General features: G+C 44.4%; 1 protein-coding gene across 1 annotated transcript in view; it reads left to right on the top strand.

Moving 5' to 3' along the window:
* The first annotated feature begins 9,594 nt into the window (after positions 1 to 9,594).
* Positions 9,595 to 25,521, top strand: part of capn15 (calpain 15) — a 32,077-nt gene continuing 16,150 nt past the window's right edge. The window contains exons 1-2 of the mRNA XM_071519469.1: positions 9,595 to 9,773; positions 23,054 to 24,725. Coding sequence (XP_071375570.1) covers positions 9,595 to 9,773; positions 23,054 to 24,725 — 1,851 coding nt within the window. The remainder of the gene's footprint in view (positions 9,774 to 23,053; positions 24,726 to 25,521) is intronic.

Genomic DNA, 25,521 nt, shown 5'->3' with positions numbered 1-25,521 from the left:
TGTGTGTGTGTGTTTGTGTGTCTATGTCGGTGTGTTTCCAGGCCCTGTGGGCACAAGCAGGACTGGGGAGACATCGCTGCATGCCCCGACAGATAGGCAGAGAGGGAAGGCCGACACAGCTACGCAATCATACACACCGGCTTCCGACAAAAAAAATGATTTACCGTTTCCCTGACAGCAAGGTGATGTTTAGTGCAGTGACTACCCTTTAAAGTTCCACAGGTAGTGAGAGAAAAGGAAAGGGATAAAATGGGATGCCTCCTGCCTTTGTTGTCTCTTGGTCTTCCTAGGCTAATCCCACAGTGCAACACTCACCTCCACAGACTCACCCAGCGTTTTCTGACTGACAAGAGTGGGTGCTGACATTTGGACATTTTGCTGGCGTTGCACTGTAGGACAGGCAATGGCGCCGATCCACGAGGCTGTCATCTTTAAGCACCTGGGAGTCGGGAAAATTTCCCTGGCGCAAGATTGTAAACAAGTATAATCATCATTCATCAGAGGGGAGCGCTTACCGTACATCCTGCTTGTCATTTGCTGCACTCATTGCACTAGCTGCCTGCTCTGCTCTGCGAGTGTGTGTGTGTGTGTGTGTGTGTGTGTGTGTGTGTGTGTGTGTGTGTGTGTGTGTGAGTGTGTGTGTGTGTGTGACAACATCTGTAGCAGTGGGACAAATAAAGCCCTCCCTCCCTCCTACCCCCTCCTTGAACCGGCGCTGGCGTCCCTCCTGTCCTCACATGAGGCCATGACCGTGTAAAGCAACCCTGACCCCACCTTTCACCAACACACACACACATATACACAAATAGAATTACTGTTAGGTTGTCACACACACTCAAATATCCACACACACACTCACACACACACACACACGTATAAACCATACCATAATGGCACACAAACAGACACACACACAGACACACATCTTTTTCCTGTTCCCTCAAGACAATTGTGTTGCTCACTCTCTATTGTGGAAGCCAGTCATTTCCACATGTGTGTTGGCCGTAAAACAGCAAAGGGCCGCCTAAAAGCATCCCTTTCCTGACTAGCAGGGTCACAATCTGTCCCATATAAACACAGGACACACCTTAACCCAACAGTTTCCACATATCCCACTGACCCCCTTCCATCCAACACTGTCACAAAGTAGTCTTCTTTTCACTGACACAGGATAGTGACCAGTGTAAAAAACAGATAGTATACACTTTTTCACTGATATTCTCATGCTAAGTTGTTGGCTAAACAGTAAAACAGAGAGACAAAACAGTCGCTGTCATATGGTTTCAGAGTTTCTGTGAGGTTTTGGGGAGTTTTGTGGCAACAAAGAAAGTCCTAAAGCAAAGCTGAGCATTGAAGCTGCTCTCTTTTGTGTCTCCCAACGTGCCTCGCGCTGGGTTTCCCTAGCATTGTCATGACAACAGTGTGTACGCACAGACACTGGCCTTTTGAAAACAATACACCCACCAAAAGTTGACTGGAGTAACAACTTTCATTCGTTTCTGGCATGTTAGTCCGAAAATATAGTCAGATAAAAAAAAAAAGGCTACGGCTGAGTTTACTTTCTTTCGTACCAACGAAGGACAAGTGCACAAGTGTTCAGGAAGATTGAACAGCAGTTAAGCTAGTGTATAAGGATGCGTTCATTCCCATACCTTCTTCACAAAGAAGTCCTCCAAGTGTTCCCGGACCGTGTTGGAGTAAGTTACCGCGATTCTCCACGGAATATGTTTTGTACACCACTAACCTTTTATGCTAAAAATGTTCTAAGCGTGTATCCTGCGGGGTGGTAGTCCGCACTGTGAGCACTATAAGCTAAGCGACATGTGAGTAACAACGTCCAGTCTTAACTTTCTCCGCCCAGACTCATTCTTTATTCTTCTGCCCGCGTCTATCAAAGGATGCCTTGCCCCGCCTCACTCAACCCAAACGAAAAATGACTATAATAACCCTATGGAGACGTACAGTGTGTCTGTTGTGGGTTTGTAGCATATAGTAACATACTTTATGGTATTTTTTTTTTTTATCTCCTAGGGCATCTAGGTACAATGTCGTGTAGCTATAATATTCATACAATAGCCTGTTTGTTAAGTATCCTTCTAAAATGTATTAGAATTAGTTTTTCAGACGGGAAAGCGCCCTTCAAAACCTATTTTCTTTACGGATCCAATGGGACTAAATCTAAATTTCTCTCTACCACTGTGGTACAAACACCAGTCAATCCAGGTCAACTCCGGTGATTGATTGCACACCGGACAATTATCCTAATAGGACATTTAATGGGTTCCTATACTCCGCCATGCTATCTCATTACTGAAGTCACAACTCAAGTCACTAATCCTTTGTACCTCCCCGGTTCAAACAAACCGGGTGACACCGGCATTAATAGAGATAATCCGGACTCACAGAGTGGTTCACATGCTGTGGTTTATGCTGATGAATTTTAAAATTACACTCATGGGGTTTAAAGGAATAGACAATTAACTGTAAACTAAAACAGCGTGAACATTTTGAACACCTTTTAACACATTTGTACAGGCTTCTACGTGTTTTCGTGTATTTTTGGTTCCCATGAAGACTGGCTGAGGCGATATGGACTCAAATAAAGTTTCAAATCTATGATGTTCTAACATTTCGACGCAGTCCTATCTAACGATAACGTTTTATTAGTAAATTAGAAATTAATTTAATGTAGGCTATTTTAAAAGAAAGAACATTTTGAAATCTCTGAAAACATTTACTCTTCATTTAGTCTTGGCCAGGCATTTCACCTTCAGACAACACTGAGAAACAAGCCTACTGAAGAATGAATATAATATAATATTCCTACAGGGATTTTATAATAATCCCTGTTTGGGGTAACAGGGATATTATAGGAATATTACTGTAATACCATAGTAGGTAATGCATAATAGGACACACTAGTCCCATAGGAATATTATGGTGATTTTTGGTTAGGGTTCTTTGTTTAATTTCCATTACCATGACGACAAGACAGGTGCCATAGTGATTCATTCATTCATTCATTCATTCATTCATTCATTCATTCATTCGAGCAGCATCTCATTCTGATACACCCATACACTGTGATGTTAAAAACAGTGAAAATACAGTACTTCAAATATAGATACAGATACTGGGGGTCCTTCTTCTTCTTCTTCTTCTTCTTCTTCTTCTTCTTCTTCTTCTGCATCTTAGAAGTAGTAGCAGTAGGCTAGTAGCAATAGTAGAAGTAGTAGTACCAGCAGCAGTAGTTGTAGTAGTAGTGGTAATAGTAACAATACTGGTGGTAGTCACAGTAGTAGTAGTAGTAGTAGTAGTAGTAGTAGTAGTAGTAGTAGTATCAGTAGTAGTAGTTGGAATAGTAATAGTAGTCCTAGCAGTAGCAGTAGCCTACTCATAGTAATAGTAGCAGTAATTAACAGTAGTAGCAGTACTAGTAGTAGTAGTGGTGGTAGTGGTAGTAGTAGTATTTGTAGTAACAGTAGCAGTAGTAGTAGTAGTAGTATAGCAACCTAGTAGTAGTAGTAGGCTATCATAATTGTCATCACTGTTTAATAGAAGCCAACATTTTACTTTTTGTTGGCAATCAGAAGATGTAAAGCCCTGTCAGAGCTTAATTTCTCTTTGCATGTTGCGCCTATAAACCAAGGCACAGGACAATATAGTCAGCCACTGGGGGTTCAATTCACACCTGTAGTGCCTAAGCAGAGTAATGGACCCATAACCCAGAAGTTGATGGATAAGGGACATCCAATGTTAACAGCGCAATGATCACCTGAGATAAAACCATCCATCAAATGGGATATGTTAGACTTCCTCATGAAACGACAAGGGCAAAAAGCAGGTCAAAATGCTGTCGCAGTGAGTCATTCAGACACTTCGAAGCTTAGTCATTTAGCCTACATACAGTGAATAATATTCCTTTATGCTGTGAAGTCATTATGTATGCCATAAACAAAGATAATAAAATCACTTTAAAAGATTTATTTTATTAAACTTGCAGAGGACTTGAAGAACACTTTCAGATTTTTTTTAAAGATATAAAATATGCTGTTTTATGCCATAGATCATTTTTCATTTTTTTCCCATCAGAAGATATTAGGCAATAGCCCCAGAAAATCTGACACTGATATGGGTCAGTTTTACAGAGTGCCACTAGATGACACTGGTAGTCTGCAGGTAGAATGATCCTGTTTGTTTGGCAATCTTGTCTGAGATTTTGAACTCAGATTTGACTTGGGTGTCCTCATGAACTGAGTTATTAAGATAAGATGATAAATCTGAAAAAAAGAAAAAAAGAAAAAGGGTCCTCTCAGATATCTCAATAAAACACAGAGAGGATTTAGTCATTTTAATTTTAGGCCTATCTCTTAGTCAGACAAGCCTTAGATCCAAATAAACCCAGGTTGTCTATTCCTAATAGGGGCATGCCTATAATCCAACTCTATTTTCATAAAACGATTATTTTTTTTACATTTTTTTCTATCAAAAATGACGACATTCGTGCCCGGATATCCTAGTCGAAAATGTAGGCTTTCTCGAACATGGGAAATGAAGTTTTTCTCTTCGTATTCCCGAATGCATTTTACGTCCACTGATCTGCGCGAGCCCTGCAGATCACCTCCTACTACGCATAAAACGTACGTGTAGTCTCTCCTCGCTCCTTGGAGATTCCCCTTCCTTCCTGGGGTGTTTGAGGTAAACGTACATGATCGCATCAGTCTCGTCAATATTCGATGGAGTGGAAATAAACTGGAAATATTCGCGTTGGTAACAAATGTCCGGAAAATGCACCGGAGGGCGAAGCTAACGCCTGGAAAGGTAACGTTAGCCGGCAGCTAGCGCTCGCCAAAGTACAATCCAGGAAGAACTTATCCTTTTCGATGGTTGGGAAAAGTTCACGCGCTCACGACTGAAAAATAGGAATAATCTCCCTTCAACCGACTGGGTATTTTGAGGTAAGAACACTTCTGGCTGAACTTCACGAAGGGCACAGCTCTCTGACAGTGTCGGTAGTGTCAACCAAATGATTGAATAAGAGTGTCTTTGTTTACATTGTCCCCCGGCGTCCCTGGCTCCCGCTGTCTCAATGGGTTTGTTAAGAGTTTTAATCTGTCCGCACTGTAGCTAATGTTTATTTCAGTGACACGGCTCGCAAGGTGAGACTTTCTTTCAGGTTCACCATAACTAGCTTGATTCTGTGGGGAACAGCTCATATATTTAACCCTGGTGGTACATAAAGCTTGTGTCATTTTTGTGATACAAAATGTGATACTTTAGGGGAAATTCTCCTTTGACTTGACACCTCTCCAGGTAGGTCAGAGTGCAGGGTCAGCTACAGGAAAGCACCCCTGAGACGACAGGGATTCACTGCCTTGCTCAAGGACACTTGGGCAGGGCCGGTGTACGCAGACCTGCAGCCTGAACCCAGCTCCTCTGGTTGAAGGAGGGTCTTTTTATCCAATAGGTCACCCTGCTGCTCCAAGTGGAAAAGCACATTTGCCCAATAGAATGGACTGTAAAATAAAATACACAAGTGTATTCTATTGGCAGTAATCGGAGGCTGATTTGGGAGTGAACTCGCAGAGGGTTATCATTTGTATTCCGCTTTGAGTTAATCAGCTGAGGGGAAAAAGCTTGTGACAATCAGAAAATTTTGGGGGAGTGTAGTAATGACTACACTGTACCGTGAAATCAGCTCACATCCTCCCTTTCCCCTCTTATCCTCTGTGTCCCTGGTGAATAGAAATGTGATATGAAATCCAAACTCTCTCTCTCTCGCTCTCTCTCTCTCTCTCTCTCTCTCTCTCTCCCCACTGACTGAGACAGCTGGTGTATCTCTCGGGGTGCTGACTTGCAGAGGGACAGGTGGCCTTAAGACAAACAGGTGCAGCCTTAACAATGGGTTACAGTCCTCTGCCTTGGTCTGGTTTATGGGCAATATTTTTTTGAGGTTACACACTAATGTTGTATGTCATTTGTTACTCTCCAAAGCACGGTTTTGCGGTTTTGCTAAAAGTGCTCTATGAGTAAATTTGACTTAACATGATTAAACATGAACTCTGCGGTATCTGGAGCTGGTGATTGCCCAACCGAAATTTGCAGTTGATGTTGAATGGTGGCTTGACTCCAGTTTTATAATAAATGCCTTTAAGTCAACTGTTAAGAAACTGGTTGTGCCTGCGTAACAGAGACATTCTTTACAGCTCCAGTCTTCTGCTCTGGTATTATGGTTAGACTAAGTTTCGATCAACTCCCATGGCATGTTTCATACTGTAGACTTTGCTATGGAAATGAGGTAGTGGTAGGGTGGCCTAGTCGAACCAGTTTGAGTCTCAACACAGGCTCCAGAGAGCCCTGTGCATGCATAACACACCCTTGCAGGCCCTGTGAACCTGGATAAGCAGAGTGCCAGACAAATATATGCTGACTGCACTCCCACACAGTCAGTCTAGCTTGTGCTGCCATGGTTGTATAGCTCATTTATGGCTAATGGGTAACCCGTTGCTTTCTACGTCACGAAAGATGCATTGGAGAAAAAAATGCAGCGATGTGAGTCATTGATTATCAGGCCTATTCTTTAACTATGCGTTGTTTTGTCGGTGATCTCTGTGAATTGGGAGAAGCAGAGTGGGAGATCAGGAATGAGGTCAACGAAGTGATAGGGAGTGGAGGAGAGAGAGGACATGGAGGAGGAAGCGAGAGAGGAGAGGGGAAGTCTGAAGGCTTATCTCAGTAATGTGAAGGGACAGTTGAGCAATGATGAGTGTTGCAGTCACCCACTGTCTTCCAGTTAACCCTTCGCTGCCTCCTCTGGCACACACTATAAAGACTGTGTTAGCCTTCTGTCCTCAAGGAACCAACAGATTAAGGTGATATGAAGAGATTGGGGCTAATAGACACTTGTGTAAGAGTGACGTGTAAAGGGTGGGAAGTGTTTTATTGCCAAGTGTTTTCCAGGAACAAGACTCTTCTTCTTGTCTAGACTGCATTTGATATTCATCACTGTTATTCATCACTCTATCATGCCATTCACATTAATGAGTGAGACCTCTACGGGTCGGAGTCTTTGTTGAGGTTTATTTAAATCTCTTGAACGCAGCCCTCCAGCGTTCCTCTGGTCGGCAGGCCAGTGCGCCTGCGCGCTGCTGACACGCCAGTAATCCGCTGTTGGGAAGAGATTGCATCCTCGTCCACTGCACTCTGGCCATCAGAGAGGGAGAATTAAAGCTCGTGGGAAAAAATAGAATATATAATGGGCCGATAACAGCCCCAGATGGAAAGATATACTGGGAGTCTATGACGGAGCAGTCCTGCACTATGGGTAGTCATGTAGGGCTATTTCCAAGGCGACAACGGGACTGGAGCGAGGATGTCTCCTAATATAAGACAACAAGGCTCAGCATCTACAGCCTAAACGCTGGAAATATGAGATGAGCTCAGACTTGAATGGACCCGGCGGAAGACGGTGAAATTTGCGACTGAGTTCCCCTCCTGGATGAGACATTCTTGGCTATTTTCACGTTTTTTAGAGCCTATTAATTCGCTTCTTGCATGATACTGTCCTGGCCTCTATACTGCTAGTCAGCTACCGAGTTAGTCTGGAAACGGACAGATTAAATATACCTTTATACGAGTGATGCTTTGCAGTGCTGTTAGTAAATTGAAAGCCCAAATGCGCTTGCGTTATAAGTGATTATTCACTATCATGTAACATTACATGAACCTGCAAGCCTAAACTGTAGCTCTGTGCCTATTTGTTCTCTGCTATGCGTTATTCTCAATAATAACGGCCGGTACGTTGATCCTAAATGTATCGAAGCCTTTAAGAGAAAATAATAAAAGCCACGGGATATCGCTCGCGCTAGACGCTTTGCCTCAGGGTTATACGGGCTATCGATGCTCCTATCAACATGCATGCAAACGTGGTGAAGCCTCAATTGGCACCTTTGTCGGGATGATAGTTGTTTTCTTCAGCTGCCTCGCCTGTAGAGACTTGCTATGACAGGCTGGCAAGTACAAATAGACCCGAGTGCAAGTTGGTGAAGTAGACTGGCCGGCCTCATCAGCGGGATCAGACAGAAATTAAGCCGTCTCTCTCCCAGACAGCGGAAACCAGGATCACCTCCCGTCCTTTGCGTTGGCAGAGCACCACAGCCTGAAACGGAGCACTCCTCTTGGGTATTTTGTCGGATAGTACACAGAACTTGTTGTTGAGCGGTAAACATTTCTCATGCCAAGGCGATCTGCTGAAGTTTAAAGGGCTGCTCCTTTTTAAAACCCTATGCGTAAACGAACACCTCCCGACATCTGGGGGTTTCTTCAGGTTAGATTCCAAAGTCCGAGTAATTTATTTAAGTGGAAATGTTATGACAATCCCTGTTGTTGAAATTCTGTAAATGTCAGAAGTGGTGTAATCTCTCAGAAAGGCTATCCCGAGTGATTCAAAGATGAGGTTTTATCCAGTGTGAGAAATGCAGCGAGGTGTTTTCCTGGTAAACCTCCACAGCAGCTGCTAGTCAGACGGGATATCTGAAAGATGAGACTTGGATATTGGCGTACTTGTAGTGTGCCAACACCCTGCCCAGGAACTGCAATGCATTCAGTTTCTACATGGCTCGCCTTCTAAATAATTCTGCAGATATATATATCTTTATTGATTTATTCCATCAAGACATTCCATCAAGATCAAGTCAGTGCCATTGTTGTTGTTGACCATGTCGGTAATGTGACGTCCTGGATATGAGGATTTTTTCAGGCTTCAGCTCTAACCACAACCAGTCCACATACTGTGCAGTTTATATTTAGATGGATTAGTGTTTTTTGTTTTGCACTTTTTAAACCCCAAACCTTCCGGATGTGTACTGTTTGGCTGCAGAGATGCTGATTGATGGTGAACCCAATTACCGCTGCACGCACCTCTTCCTGCTCTCCCTGATCTTCTGAGCATGTGCAAAGGACAGAGGAACCAGGCATGAGACCGACTGCACAGACTGGGGAGATGTGTCGGAAGCAACGCAGGAGGAATTATGAGTGGCACTATCCAAGACATGGTGCAGAGTGTTAACACAGAAAGCTCGAAGTCTATAACGGAGAGAATTGTAAACCTCTGCTGAGAGGAAAGTGTATTTTTTTCCCTCTCCGAGACTGACTGCTGAATTGGAATCCGTGCTCAGGGCATCCAATTACAGTTTGGATTGAGTACTTCTTCCCCCACTCGCTGTGGGAAATCCACCTTGATCTGCAGACTTAGCCACCTGCAAGTTGCACTTATTTTTTGAGTAGCCTCACCTTTGATTTCCTTGTTGTTGCCATTTTATTAGATTCCTTTTTATTCAAGTACCCTCAAAGTTGTTTTGTGGGAAGAAATTCATCCCTTTTTGAAGTAGAAAGTTGTCAGCAGCAGATTTACTGCAGATACATCTGATAAGGGTTACACTTGTGCCCCAAACATCCTCGTAACTCCCTCCCCAATCTCTGTACCTGTGACTGAACACAACTGTGGGCCCTCTGTCAGCTTTTTGGGGCAAAAAGCAGAACCCAGGTCCCCCCCATCAGACTGCATTCAGAGAGCATTTTCCTGTCGCTGTGGCGATGGGGAGCTCAGCCTCGTCTCTGACGGCGGAGACTGAGTCGGACCATGGCTTCCGCAGCACCCCCTACCCATCGTCACCCCCCATGGGCTGGCTCAGGAATAGCCACAGCAGTCCGGTCTGGGGCACCACTTTCATCACGCGTCAGCAGCAGCACCCGCTGCCTCACCGAGAGCGCAGGTAAGAGCCAACACTGTCTAAGCAGCCGGGTGCCAACACATCTCTCAGTTGAGTGCACCTGGGACACAGAGCAGGGCTGGCTGGCATGGCCAGTTGGTGGGGAAGCCGAGGGAGAAATGGGCCATAGGGTTGTATTACTTGGGGATGCCGTTGCTTTGAGCTGTGAGTGTACAAATGTCAGAAGGCTTCATTTTGCAGATCCTCTTATGTTGGTGTTGTCTTTGCCTCCAGTCGCTCAGGTGGTGCTTTGTGTTGTAATCTGACACTATTCACTGGCATTGCTCACTTGAGACACTTTTACTTCTGTCGCACGTACTGTGGACTAGTATTTCACATTCAGTCTTTCTTTAAGAATAGCTCACAGAGGATTCAATAACCTCACAGTTATGAATGAAATCCACTGTTTCATCAAAGGTTATCTAATCAAAGGCTGCATTTTGATGTTTTCCTATGATGCACCGAAATCTGGCTAAGCCGGATTTGTAAACTGAAATCCCACCCCCCTTGGTTCCTCGTAGCACAGCTGTACAGTATGTGCCACATTTTAGACACTGCTGAGTGGATTGCCTGGACAGATAGATTGACCTGACCTCCGTGAGCCCAATGAAAACCAGCCCAAGGGCGTTTTAAAATATGAGTTTTGCCGTCATGCCGTATGGCTTCCAGAAACCTTTGATTCCAACCCATTGTCAGTTTTGTTGGAAGGCAAGGTGCAAAATGTTTGACCTGGGCAAAGTGTCCACCAACAGATAGCCTCTGCTGTACAGATGATAGAAGCTTCCTCAAAATGTGATGGTCTGAAATTGTTGGAACATAAAACCTACAAGTGATTTCTCCAAGCAACAATTGGACCTTGTATAGGGCTAGCAGCAGTGTTGAGTAGTAGAGAAATAGCCTAGGTTTATTTTTGATAGGGCCAACTATTAATGGAAGAGGCTTGCTATTCCTGTTTATTGAAAGACTTTCTCAGTATTGACTGTATTAAAAAGCTGTGTTCAGCTATCTCCAAGCTAGACTGCTACAGTAATCCGTTGTCCCAAAGGTAAGAGTCATTGCCTTCTGAATCATTGATTGTCAGCAGTGTGAAATGCTTATCAGCAGTTTGTAAGAAGCTCAGTTTGCATGTCCACTTCTTCCAAGAGTTTTGATAATTGAGCAATTTTCTTCCAGTAACCCAACAGATGATCTTTTCAACAGCTCTCACAGAGACTTGTTTAGAAGTGTTTCCAGTTTTCCTGTAGCTCTGTGTGTCATGTCTCCCAGAACAAGAACAGGCAGTTGATATCGACCGCTTCCAGTGTATTGAAGTTATTGCTGAGTCACTCAGGGCATCATGGTCCGGTTGTTAGTTATTGATTTTCAGAGGGCCCGGTCAAATTTCCCCACAATGGATGTCATTATTTATTCAGCATCGGTCTCCAGGAGGGCTTTCATCTTTCTTGACTTCTGCCTGTCGCTGTCAATGCTTTCCTTGCAGTTGCCCCCCATTTAACAGTTAAGGCCGTCATGGCTTCTATTGCTTACTCTTTTAGAGTTTTAAAATTTAGCCATGGCTGGTTTTAGCCCACTCTACAGCATGATTCCATCAACCGTAGCTCCGTGTAGGAATGAAACTTAAGTGTAGCTCCCACTGTCAGTGCAGTTTTGCATCATACAGTAAACTCCTTTTGTTTTTTCAGGAGACTCTTCCGTTGTGTTCATGATGTGCATCCCCATAGCAACAAGCCTCTGCCTCCATCGCCAATCAGACTCCAGCCTCAGTCAGCTGAGCACATAGACACATGCAGACACGCACAGACAATATACACACCATTTCAATCCATTGCTTTTGGGAGCACACACACACACACACACACACGTGCGCGCACACACACACACACAAGTATACTCTCACAACAAAGCTTTTAGAAACAGTGTGCAGTAGTACTTAGAACATGCTCTCTTGTCTATCCTGCTCTCTCTCTCTCTCTCTCTCTCCCCCCCTCCCTCTCTCTCTCACACACACACTCACTCTCTCACACACACACTCACTCTGTCTCACACACACAAACTCACACGCTTCTGTGTGAGCCTAACGAGGTTAGGCAAGCCTTGCTGAGCCGTGACAGAGCATGAAATATAGAAACAACAGAGCACTATGAGCCCAGCTTAACCTCAGCCATTCTCATACAGAGTTTATTCTCCAATATATTGTCCTATAAAACACTTTCTTTGCCTTGTTATTCTCAGCTTGGAGACGGCACGAACAGCCCTGTCCTTGGGTACTTTCAATTTGTTTTCATCCAGCACTGACCTATTGACTTTGGGAAGTGTTTGTGTGTTCTGAATCAGTACGTTGACTGTTAAGGTTCTCTCAAGAAAAAACCCACTCACCAAACAAAGATGCACAAAAGAGATTTGGTTGTGTGAGCCATGATGTTTCATAAACATGGTATCATCAACCTTTCTCTATTTTGATGCCAGCTCAGTGCAGTATTTATCCAAATGCTATTATTGTTTAAGGCGACAATGGGATTTCCGTGCCTTAGCAATATAGCCTATTCTATCTCAGCCACTCAGTGCGAGTGTGTTACGCTGCGTATGGCCTTGGGAGTCTTCAGCCCTTAAAGTCGGTGTCTGTTCTCCCCTGAGTCGATCCCAGTGTTTCTGACTGTCCCAGCATGATGGATGATGGCGTTTATCGCGGCTCCACTCCACTGGCTCTCCTCCCGTTAATTGGATTAAAACCGGTCCACTTGGATTCGACCAGCATGCTCACTCGCCGTGTTTATGTCTGAATTATTTCAGCGCGTCTTCCCTTGCTGTTGCCTGTCTGATGAAGAGGGCCGCGTCAGGACATTCCCCAAGCCAACAGAATGGATTTGGCACACATGCTTTCCTTCACACTGTGGCTTACTGTGGAAAACAGAGCATTGATGCAGCAAAAAATGTAGCCTATTGGCATTGCAACTGACATGATTCCAGATTCCCCCGCTCTTGTTGCCATGGAAATCTGTAGCATATGTTCAGTAGCCTAATTCCATCGGGCCCTAGATAAAACCACACATGGTAACCTGGCTGTCTCACACAAAGGAAGAAACCCAAACTAGAAATTTGCATCTCTGGCGGAATACCTTATAGGTTGTCCATTATTCAAGTCAATATTTAGTGATACTGGACAGAAGCCAGTGAGCCCGAGCAACTTAAAGGCCAATGATTTTTAATGGTCTGCCTTTTAAGTGTTGCATTTGTGGGGTCATAACAGGAAATAAACTTCTCCTTTGTGATTCCTGTTTGAGAAGTTCCTCTCTGGATGCAGGCAGCGCTGTGTCAGCAGTGCTGCTGCCCTCCAGGTTTGGGTGCCCCGTTAGAAACATCAGATTAGCACAGCGGCAGCGACACCCTGCCCCTGACATCTCTTCCTCTTCTTCCTCCCCGAGTCAAGAGCTTCCTGCCAGCTTCCTGCTTGCTCTCCCTTTGCTCTGCGTTACTGCTGTCTGCTGAAACCCAGTCGGACAGTTTCCTCTGTTTAAAGATTCAAACGTCTGAAGCTGTCTCCACCACTGACAGATTCACCCGTCAAAAATGAGCACTGGTCGTGAAATATTCACTGAGGGTACAGCTAGAGGTCAGAAGCTCCTGTTATTATTATTTTTTTCTTTTTCTTTTTCTTTTCCCCTTTCTCACCCAGCATTTGCGTTCTTAACATCCTCAGTCTCCTATTCAGTAGAAATCTTTATTGGTTAATACCTTATACTGATAATATTTCTTGGTTATGTGACCTAGATCATAAGGTGTGTACCGTCTAGGTCTGGCCTACATAAAAGATTACAACAGCAATGAGCTGTTATGAAGGTTTCCCCATAAAAAGGATAAACAGTATTCACTATTCATATGCATTGCATCATTCTGACACATGACATGGTGTTTAAACAACATTACCATTGTTTTTACAGCATCACCGTTAGCTTTTAGATGTTAGCCTAAGCTCTTGTAATGTTCCATTCTCATAAGAGGGGGATATTTATTGAATTATTTAAAAAGGCTCTTACTCTATAGCCTCAGTCATGTGTATTTGTGGGTTTTCTTGGCCTAAGGACACAAAAGACCTTTTGTCTTGTTTGCTCTTGTAAGGTTTTGTGCCACCACTAGTGCCATAACATGCTTTTTTTATACCTGATCTCTGTTCATATCCCTTTAGTTGTCCATGACCAAAGCGTCACTGTCACCAATCCCTCTGTATCATGTCACCCAAGTCTCAATGTGCCAAAGAGGAAACTCTGTTATCTGCCACTGAAGTCTTCTATCAAGAAACGCACCTCAGATAACTGCACAGGAGCCTCAGCTCCATACTGGCTGCTGTAATGAATGTTGGCTTCTGGATGAAATGAGTAAAGTCACATGCGTACCTCTCAGGTACGAGCACAATCTTTACTGAAAACTCTTGGAGCTTGAATTTCATCCCGCTCTTCCATGCTGAACAGCAGCTCCCCACCATGAACATCACACAGTGTCCTTCTCGAGACGAAACACGGCTTGGAAATAAGGAGAGCTACAGTGAAGATGCAAAGGAAAACTGTCCCTTCTGTCTTTATTAGTGAAAGAAGACCTCTCAGTGCTGAGTAGTGAGTCATGTAGGTGCCAGAACATATTACCTGGCAGGTAGAGAGGACGCTCTCGCAGCTAATCCTCCAGTCTCTGACCCTGACTCATCAGCTCCTCTGACAGGGAGGAATGCTTGCTATGGGAAATGAGTTAAGTGAAAAGGTTGCTCTAATCTCAGACCAGCAACAAAATTTCCACAATGAAGTGGTAAACAAAACTTCAACATTTTTGCAAGTAAAACTGCTGCACACTGCATTTATTGCCGAAGGGGTAAAAGAAAATCCCAGACTGTGTTTTCTCAAGTGTGGTAAAGAGCGTGTAAAACTGCTGATCTAATCCCTGTCACTGGAGTTTTCTGGGCGTGTTCAGACACAGCCGAATGTTTCAACATTCATTATCTTTTTTTTTTTTTACAGCCTGTCTGATTCAAGGGCATCTTGGTCTCTGATAAGTCTCAATTTGTCATGACATGCCCCTGCTCTGTAAAACAAGAATCACTATGAAATACTCAGTAGGCATCAGCATGCTGTCTGCCAGTGATCTCTGAGTGTAAGAAGTGTGATAAAAGCACAACCGGTTCTTCCAGTCTTTTTGGTAATGCCAGTACTGAAACCCCAAGTGATGCCCTGGCAGATGGTGGTTATGCCTAATTGGCCATCACTCCCTGCGGTGGCATACTCACCCTGGGCGTCACCTTTACGGATGCAGTAATTAAACAGTGTCACTAATAAATGCATGTTAAAACACCACCGTTTTCTAAAAGCTACGGTATCTATGTCTACAGTTCTTTCCTTGCTTTTGCACGAGATTTAATCTATCAAAACTCAAAACAATTAACAGAGGAAACAACATCTCAGCTTTATATCCACCAAAAAAGCACCTTAAATCAGCAGCATGGGAGCATTTTGAATAGAAGACTGGTATCTGATTTGCAATACATGCTCACAAAAAGTGGCCGCCAAATGGTCTAACTTGCTATATCGTCTTTGAGATCGTCTTACATTCCTGCATAGTCAAATCAATAAACGAAACTAACTTTAAGTTGAAACATGTTTAGCTTGGTGGAAATGTGCTTAATGAAACGTTGGTTTCATTAGCTGGTAGGAAATAAAAAATAAAGATATCAATGTAAGCTAATAATTGGGCTTTCAATGTAACATAAGTCAGCATCAACAAAGAGGAATGTGAGTACTGCTGCAAAAGTATTCCAATGTTTCTTGTTGCAGGACTGTGTGTGAGTCGTGAGAAGTCATTTAGTGTAATAATTAGCTTTTGTTTTCAAAAGGCAGCTACTGTGAATTCTAAAAGGCAACTACATACTTGTTTCTCCTCCATATTTAAATGTGTTTTCCATATACAATACATTTTCTTTGCACAATCCAAAAGAAATGTGAAAAAAATACAATAAAACAGTATATTATAAAATGCTCTCTTGATTGTTCCCATCCTTAGTGTAAATAAATAAATTACTGCATAATTGAAAACTGTGAAACCATGATTTTTTCCCAGTATTGATGATTATAATCTATGACTATAATCATACCATCAAAATCTCTGCTGTTGCACCCCTACTTACCTCTGGAGCAGTGGTGGAAGAAGTACTCAGATCTTTTACTTAAGTAAAAGTAGAAATACCACAGTATAAAAATACTTTGTTACAAGTAAAAGTCCTGCATTCAAAATGTTACTTAAGTAAAAGTATCAAAAGTAATCAAAATGTACTTAAAGCAACAAAAGTAAAAATACTCATTATGCAGAATGGCCCATTTCAGAATAATACAGTATATATTATATTATTGAATTATAATTATCGATGCATTAATGTGTAAGCATCACTTTAATGTTGCAGCTGGAAAAGGTGGGGCTGATTTCCACTACTTTATATACTGCTGGGTAGCTTACAGTAATCTATAATAATGCATCACAATTTATTAGTTGATTATATTTTGTATTAATAATCTGTATCTGCAAAGTAACTAGTAACTTAAGTTATCAAATAAAGTTAGTGGAGTAAAAAGTACAATATTTCCCTCTGAAATGTAGTGGAGTAGAAGTATAAAGTAGCATAAAATGGTAATACTCAAGTAAAGTACAAGTACCTCAAAATTGTAGTTAAGTACAGTATTCGAGTAAATGTACTTAGTTACTTTCCACCTCTTCTCTGGAGGTGCTAAGCCAAGTGAAGGTATCACAGGCTAATTACCTGCAGTAAGTCAGTCTTTTTGGGGCATGGTTTACGCCTCTGTCTGCTGCCAGTCTGGCCCCGGCGGGCATCACGAACGAGGCCAGCTCCACTTCCTTGACAGATCAGACTGGGCAGATCTGTCAGCCGTGCTTAGGTGACATTTCCTTATAGCTCATAATGCTCTGCTGCTCTGCAGTCAAGTGCTGTGAGTATCCTAATTTGAGCACTTTGGCGATCTGAATTCAAATGTGTAGTTGATAAATTCCTGCCTATTAAATGTGGCAGTTAAGTGTCATAGGGCTGCAACACTCATTTTGGTAATTTATTTAATCAGTGGCTGTTTTTTTCTCATGAATATTGTCTTAGTTTGATTAGCCATAACAAAAAGAAAAATAAATCAAGTAGCTCAAAATTCAAACATTTATTGAGTTCTCATGTCTTTGAGGAGCAGGTGGCAGATGCTCTATGTCAAAACCTGGTAACAGGAGAAAGTAATGCATGCACCTTTGCTTGTTTTTGGGCAGAAAGGAAGAACTTCATTAAAATATGTAAAGTATCATAATTTACATGTTGGTAATATAGAAATTAATGAATTCTATTCAGTAATATGGCTTAGTTGGGTTTTATGAAAAAGTTTTGTATGGAAGTGAGAGTCCTCAGTTATCATTATCCTCTCAGAGTATTATTTAACTACCCATAACTAGTCAGAGCTATCAGCACATATTCAGGTCTGTAGTTGAGCTATTCCGTCAGTGATTGCCAGGTAGCCTAATTATTCACCAATTACTATCTGATGCATATAGTAGCATAACTGGGATACTTTGCGGCCTCTCTGCTGCATGTCGGTCAGCTAGACGTTTCAAACAGTGCTGCCACCCAGCACTTCCTTTGCGCATTGCATTATTGACCATTAATAAGATGTATCTTTTGTGCATACAGTGTAAAAATGTATAAATAATGTGATGCCGTAACGAAAACCCACGTCAAGACATTTGCATAAATTTTGTCAATTATATAAACTAATCTTTGCAGCCCTAGTACCTTGCGCCTTTGTGAGTTGGACTCTTACAGTTACTTGTGATACAACAATAATTGTTGTAGTTTTTGAATTTCCATTTGTTGTAACATTCTGCATTGCTATTGGTTGTAGCTCTCAGGTCTTTTAGAAAACATTTTCCTCATTCTCTGTTGGAGGGCCATACAACAGTCTCCAGCAGCAGCCACTACAATTCGTTGTCAGAGCCTGTTGTGTAAGGCCTACTGCCAGGCTCAGGCTTGGTCCCAGTGCTGTATGGATTGGCTACATTATTAACTAGGAGCACCCCCCACAGAGCCAGGTCCAGCACACCACATCCACCCACTGATGAGCAAGGTAGCCCCAGCTGAATCTAAGAAGGAGACGCTTTTAGCCGTACAAATGCATAACCTCTCACCTTGTGGGCTAACTTGTAGCTAATTAGTCCTGGCGTGTATGTGGCTTTCTGTACAAGCAACACATGGATTAGTTACCAGTCTAATGAGCAACATGTGTGTGTGGTCAACATGTTTAGACTGTGGCATTCAAAGTGGTCTCTAGTGTTTATACTCAAGGGTTCAATAAAACACCTTGTGTTTTGACCTTGTCACAAGATGAAATGTCATGGACAACTTATGTGACACTTATTTAAGACCGACTGACAGACCACACTGTTATATAGCATCTCTGGAGTGCTGACGCCTTTTGTGTTTTTTCCTAATGTGGAAATTGATTTATAAGACCGCCATCAAAGTGTTTGTTCATGAAGGATGCAATCATCTGGCATGGTATGACACTTTTGTCCCCAGCATTGTTTGTGTTCTGTTTTTTATAGTTAAATTAGAGTAGAACTGTAGAGAAGGCTTCTGTCAGCATTCATGTGTACTTAGCATTTTCTCTTTTTTTTTCCCTGTCTCCCTCTTTTTCCAAAGTAATAGGCAGATAGGCAATTCTGATTATGATGTGTCTCTTCTTCTAAAGTGCTTTATAGCAATATGGAACTGACAAGTTAAGGAGCAGTTCCACTTTCAATTTGTTTTCCACTGTCTACTGTCCCTAATCATCTTTAGAAAGGTGCCATTTGTTGTCTTTGTAACAAACGGTGTGTATTGATTGTGATCTGTGTTACAAGATAATGGCAATCTTAGCAGAGCAAGTAAATATAGAGAGACTACAGGCAGGCTGTTTGCTACATTTTAAGAAGACAAGAAGAATTAATTGCCATTGCAGTTTGTAGCCATATTGGCAATGTTTCATCAACAAGGAAAATTGTATTCTTTGAACAAACAATAGCCATGTATAAACAGCCATGGCTACTACTATCCTCATAACATCCAGTCCTGTGGTGATGCTGGTCTTTGTGTTTGTGTGTAAAATAGAAACACTCTGCCCCTGATGGCCATGGAGGGTAACACGGTTTTCCCTCAGGCTCTGGGCTCACGGCCAACCTTGGAAAGGCAGCGCTAATGACTGTCGCACAAAGGCCAAATGTCTCACGGCGAGGCGGGGAGAAGCCGGCGGGACTCGGCTCACTTCAGAGTTCAGAATGTGGAGCGCATCCAGCCAGCCATGGTGGCATACACACCATCAGCGCCTCTAGCGTTGACTCACCCCAACACCTCTAGCATTAACTTAACCTTCCTTAACACCAAATTGACCCATCACCCTCCAGGGTTGCATACATCCTGCACTTATCTCTCTCTACCCTGCCAGTTTCTCATGGGAACCTTTTCTCTTTAGCCTTAAGACTTGTTTTGGCTTACATCTAATTAGCCATAATTAATTTTATTTGGCTTTTTATTTCACTACTGTGATCCTACCAGTTTGCTATTTTCACTGAGAGTTGTAGAGCTCACAGTGCTTCTAATAGCCTGCTGAAGTGCTCTGTGATTGTCTTAAACCTAGTGAAGCATCGAAAAACTGGTCAGGGGTCATTGGTCCTCTTTCTAAAGTGAATTTAGACGAGGAGCAGATAGTTTATGGGCAGCATGGCTGCAGCGAGGACCTCATGGCAGTGGAAGCCTAGGAAGATGGGTTTTCTAGAGGTGAGATGTGTCTCTCTCTCCACTGTAAGCTCTTGGCTCCCCGCCCAGGTCTGCGACACGGAGGAACTGAGGAGCTGAAGTGGGCACTTTTAGAGCAGCTCCACTGAACACAGGGCCAAGGACAAAAGGCATGTGTGTGTGCGTGCGCGTGTCCACTTGCATGCATGTGCACTCCTGTGAGTGAGCATACACACGCAATGCATCTTTTTAAGCGAGGGGCAGGATCATAGGCTGTAGTGGTTCATCATCTACTGCTTACATTTGATAGGCCTAATGTCTACAACACATAATAATGAGACAATCTAAATATTACAAATTCCCAGAATGGGTGATCAGTTGGATGGGAAGCTCCCTCCCTTGATGGCTGCCAGACAGTAACATTTAATTAAATTACGATTACTTTTCTCCACCGAATACCAAATCAATTGCTTTGACAAAGTCTCCATGTGGCTGACAGCTTGACTTTGCTCTCTCGCTGGAGATGAAAGAGGCCTGACAGTTATGAAAATGGCCACAGGGAAGAACCTGTCAACAAACATGAGGTGTCGACACTGTTGTTGTTGTCGTCGTCATTGCTGTTTGTGGCCCTCAGATAGGCAGGCCTATGGAGAGCCACGCATGGTGTGAACACGTGCCGTCCGTGCTAGCAGGGAGCTGCCACTTTATTCAACCACAGTTAACTGGACTGCCGAGGGGGTGGAGGACGTGTCACAGCCCTCACACTTTGAGTCGCAGGAGGCAGCACAGGTCATATGAGAGTAGATTTTCTAAACGATAGATCATAAAAAAGAATAATTTTAGGAAAATCCCTACCAGAAATAGCTAGGCCTGTGTTTTTCCTATTCTTATGCAGCGGCTGGTGCTAAATTGACTCCCCTTAACTTCTATGTTTATGTTTCAGTTCATGGATACTTCATATTCCCTAGCCACTTGACAGATAACATTGTGGGGTGATAGCCTAAGTAAGCAAAGCATTAAGCACTGATTTGTTAGTGTTTCAGGGGGGGAAAATGTCTTAACCCAGGCATGTGTGTGTGTCTCTCCGAAAAGTGTTTTTTCCTAATTTTGCTCTGTGTTAGTATTGGAGGGCTAAGTTTCCTCCTCACTCGGGGGCCCTTGGTTCACTTTGGAGTGCTGACTGCAGCCTAGGAGAACGAATGCAGTGCTAATGGCTCCTGACACAAAGCACTGGGACTTCTACTTCCCTATCTTGCTGCCCCTGGGCTGAGAACACATACAAACTCAGGCACAAATGTACTTTGACAATAAAAACACACACAACCAACTATGTATGCCCAAACAAGTAGACATGCCTACATACATACACACACGTGCACACACCCACACACACAAAGATACCCGAAGAGACACATTAGTACCCCTCCCTGCTGTGATTCTCCTCCTCACCATAGGAGGAGAGTACAAGCAACAGAAATGGAAAGATGAGAGTGTGCTGGGAGGCAGAGGTTGTCTGCAAGAGGTTCCCCTGGGTTCTGAGGACTCTGCTGGTCTGAAAGGGTTTAATGGAGTTGAACTAAGGGCAATTAGCTGTCCAGGACACATGGTGCTGCAGTAGAGAAGAGTGGGACCCAGCCAACCAGCAGTCAACCTTACAAGACTCCTCTATCGCCTCACAGCCTATAGGCAGATTCTTTTTCTCTATGCCTTCATATGAAGACAACAAAGAATCATCGGCGTATTTCTTTATTTTCTTTTAACAAAAATAGACCACGTTTCCACAGGAAATACTGGAATTCTACAGGAAATGGCCCAAAGCCAGTTCTGCTTCATAAAAGCTTTTTTTCAAACCAGCCCTGGTCACCTCAAAGAGAAAAATGGTCCCCTTCCTACCAAAAGGTCTAATAGTGTATTATTAATAGGGACAGATGTGACCAGATCCACAAGCTCTGTGGTCAGTTTGTGGGTGACATCGTAGCCACTGGGCTAGTTGGATAGAGCAGCGCAGCATGCTAGCTCTTAGCACCTCAGCCATTTGCACTACCCTTTCCTCCCCATACCACCCTCTCTGTGCTGGTGTTCACACATGAGCAGCTTGAGTGACAGTGACATTTATGGGCTTGTCCAGAGAACAACCACGTCCGTCCCTCGGGGCCATCCTTCTCCCCCCCGTTGCGCTCTGGAGGTGTCCAACCGTGTCGCTCCCCCCAAAGACCCAATATAGACACTCAATGAGTTGTTTTGACTGAACAACAAGCACACTGGGTGAATTGGACATAAAACCTAATCCAAATGATAACCCTAGCCTGAGTTATGTTGTAGTTATCTGTACAAGGCCTTGATCAACTACAACTCTAAAAGTCGGAGTAGATAGGTGCGTAGCTAGATATGCCGTTGGATCAAAACTGCATAAGATTGATTTGTTCTCCTCTCTCCTCACATCCTCTCTCTACTGTCTACAGTGTAAATTAAAAATAATAGGCCTGTTGAAGGAGCATGGACTTGAGATAACAGTTAAGCTTCTTGGATAATAGATGTTGATAATAGGTGGTTTTTAATAGCTTTAAATCCAGGCCTGTGAACAATTTGTCATTAAAGTATGGAGAATTTATAAGTGCTGCCAGAATTAATAGACTCAAGCATTCAGCATTCATTTGAAAATCCATTTGGGCATGGGATTGACGCGACCTTAAGTTGCCCCTCTCTAGCCTGCATTAACATTCACTGAGGAAAAGGGAAGAGAGGTGCTAATATGAAGTGGAAGAGATCCTGTGTGTTTTTTTCCATTCTAATAAGTGTCAGTCAGGTGGAGAGCTCTAAGAAGGCTTCACTCAGTATTCTGAGGCAGTAGCAGCCTCCTCCCCTCCTCCCCTCTCCTCCTCTCCCCTTGGCTCCTCCTCTCTGCTGTCTCCCTGGCTCTCATCACGGGGGCATTGTGTATGGATTTACTGCCCTCATTGCCCCCAGGAGGGAGATTTGATGTTTCCCCTGACTGGCTAATCTTTCCCTCTCTTTCTCTTTCTCTTTCTCTTTCTCTTTCTCTTTCTCTTTCTCTTTCTCTTTCTCTTTCTCTTTCTCTTTCTCTTTCTCTTTCTCTTTCTCTTTCTCTTTCTCTGTCTCTTTCTCTCCTTCTGCTTCTCCCTCTCCTTCTCTTTCTCTTTCTCTTTCCCCGCCTCTCTTTCTGCACACAAAGTTTTTGCTGTCCCCTTTTCCAGTAACCCTTAACTCTCCGGATGTCTATGTTGAACTGTTCATTGTCTCACTTCTGTATCATTTTTCTCAATATATTTCTTTCTTTTTGACGCCATCTTGCTCAGCTTTCCTTTCTTTTCTCTTCCTCCTACTTCGCCCCCCTGATGCTATATTTTAAGCGTTGTTCAGAATATGACTGACTTTTTTTTTTAATTTATCTAACAGTATGTATTAGTATATGTACTATTGACTGATTTTGGATTTGTTTTCACATTTTTGCATTTGTTTTTTTGTTTTTCAGCCACTCTCACTCCCCTGGCTCCATGGCAGCAGCAGTGCGAGGCAGTGAGTGGTCATGCGGCCGCTGTACCTTCTTAAACGCCGGCGCAGCTCCTCGCTGCTCCATCTGTGAGGCGCCACGCCAGAAGCCCGACCTCAACCAGATCCTGCGGCTGAGCAGCACCGAGGAGCAGCGCTGGGCCTGCCCTCGCTGTACCCTCAACAACCCCCAGGGCTCTGGAGCCTGCTCCGTCTGCGGCTTTGGACCCTCCCCTGCCACTCCCACACCCCCTACAACCACCATAGCTGCAACTGCCAACGGCCTGCTGCCCCCTCCCTCCGAACCCCCAACACCCACCGTCACCCCCACCGTGCTCTTGGAGCCCCGTGGGCAGCATCCACCCAAGGAGGAGGTGCTGCGAAGGTCAGAGAGCAACGGAGAGGTGGGCGTGGAGGGGCAGCACTCGGGCTGGGCGTGCCCTCGCTGCACACTCCACAACACACCTGTGGCACTGTCCTGCTCAGCCTGCGGGGGGCCCAGGAAACTGTCTCTGCCTAAAATCCCCCCAGAAGCATTGGTAGTACCTGAGGTGCGCACACCTGTGTTAGGGTTTCCCGTGCACACAGCAGGGGCCGCCCCGATCCTCATAGATCTAACGGACGACTCTCCCCCAGCCCCTCCCTGTGAGCCTCCGGAGCCTCCCCACGTTCCCTCACAGTCCCTCTCGTCCCCTTTTACCTCTTTTTCTTCCCTCCAGAACAACCCTGTGCCACGCAGCAGGAGAGAGGTGCCCCCTCCTGGGCGCCCACCAAACTCGGGCACCAACGCCCCCAGCCCCACGTCCCCTTCAACGGCCAGTGTGCCGCCCCAACCCGGCCCACAGCGCCCAGCCAAGCCCAAACATGCCCAACCCCAGGAGCCCTCCTACCCCAGCAAGCGCCTCAGTATCTTGGAGGAGGAGGACCCTCACCACCACCCGCTGCCCCCCCACCTCCCCGTTACTTCCTCAGCAGCCCCCACCTGGAAGTGCCCTAGCTGCTCTTTGCCCAACCCAGGCAGCTCGTCCAAGTGCGAGGCCTGCCGATCATCACGGGCGGGCGCTGACCTCATCGACCTGGTAGGCTGTGAGGCCGTGCGCTTTACCCCGGCCAGCCCCTCTAGCCCGGACTTCAGCACCTGGGCCTGTTCCAAGTGCACCCTGCGCAACCCCACAGGGGCACCCAAGTGCTCAGCCTGTGGTTCATCCAAGCTGCACGGCTTCCAGGAGCAGCAGGCACCTCTGTCCCGCTGCTGCCCACACTGTGGCCTCCCCCTGGGGCCTGGCACTGTACCGTGCTCCTGTACCTCCTCCTCTTCATCATCCTCCTCGGGTCATAAAACACGGAAACAAGCCCGGGTCTTCCCTTCCTCTTCTTCAGCTACTACTTCTTCCACTTCCTGCTCCTCTGCCTCCTCCACCTCATCTAGCCTTCAGGAGAAATTGGGTCAGTGGAGCTGCCCAGCATGTACGCTGCTCAATGACGTCAAGGCCAAGAACTGTGCAGCGTGCCACACGCCCCAGCAGTACCTCACGCTTCGCAAGGTGGTCAAGCCTTTGAAGAGGAGGGAGAGCATGCATGTAGAGGCCCGTCGACGAAATGACGAGGGCGAGGCCAAGGAACTGTGGGAGAACATAGTCAGCTTCTGCAGAGAGGTAAGAGGAAACTGGCCATGTTGTAGGCAAATGGCTCATCATTGTTGGCTGTTTAAAAGGGAAGGGAATTCGCATGCAATGTGGATCTCATGTCACTTAGCCTTTTTGTCATTTGTGTGATGTTGTCATCAGCCTAGGCTAGATGTTGGGAATTATGGGGAATTTTGAATGTACAATTCAATAAATGATATACTTGGATTTGATTTTTTAAGCTGTTATATTGGTCAGCTTCAGATGAAACAGGTGGTGAGCTTGAAACTAGCACTAAGCTAGTTTTCACCCGTCTTCCCTGTGTGCTCCTGCTCCTGGCCACAACAGCAGCTTGCATCACCAGTGGTATTTACAGTGGACATGGTGTTAAAGGAAATGTTTGCAGTAGTATAATCACCTTTGCTTCTAATCAAGGCATTACATTTATACTTCATAAGACCTTGGTGTTCTTGATTTTATTAATATATTGAATTTGCATCATTTCTAAAGGGTGAATAAGTAAAAGCCTTGTCAAGTTAGTAAGTTGACATCGTTCATTTGTTGTACAGCTCATAAAAGCTCACTATCCGTCACCATTTTTTCTGTAGAATGCAGAAGTCAAAGACTTCTCGAAGAGCGTATTTCAGTGTGTAGGCTAATGCGTCACAGGATGCACACTGCATTTCAGAGCACAGTTCCCTCATTGCAATACCTCTTTGTTTTTGTTATTGCTCTGGCATTGTTCCCAGTCCCCAATCTGCCTAATTTCAGACTACTCTGCCAAGAGATGCTAATAGGCTTTGTCATTTGCTTCTGTTTGCACTCA

The sequence above is a fragment of the Centroberyx affinis genome, unplaced genomic scaffold (assembly GCF_046629955.1).
Source record: "Centroberyx affinis isolate AG114_WGS23_722 - 3 ecotype Tasmania unplaced genomic scaffold, CSIRO-AGI_Caff_v1 ptg000698l_1, whole genome shotgun sequence".
Classification (NCBI taxonomy): domain Eukaryota; kingdom Metazoa; phylum Chordata; class Actinopteri; order Beryciformes; family Berycidae; genus Centroberyx; species Centroberyx affinis.
Note: the sequence above shows the minus strand (reverse complement) of the source record. Positions and strands in the feature narration are given on the sequence as shown.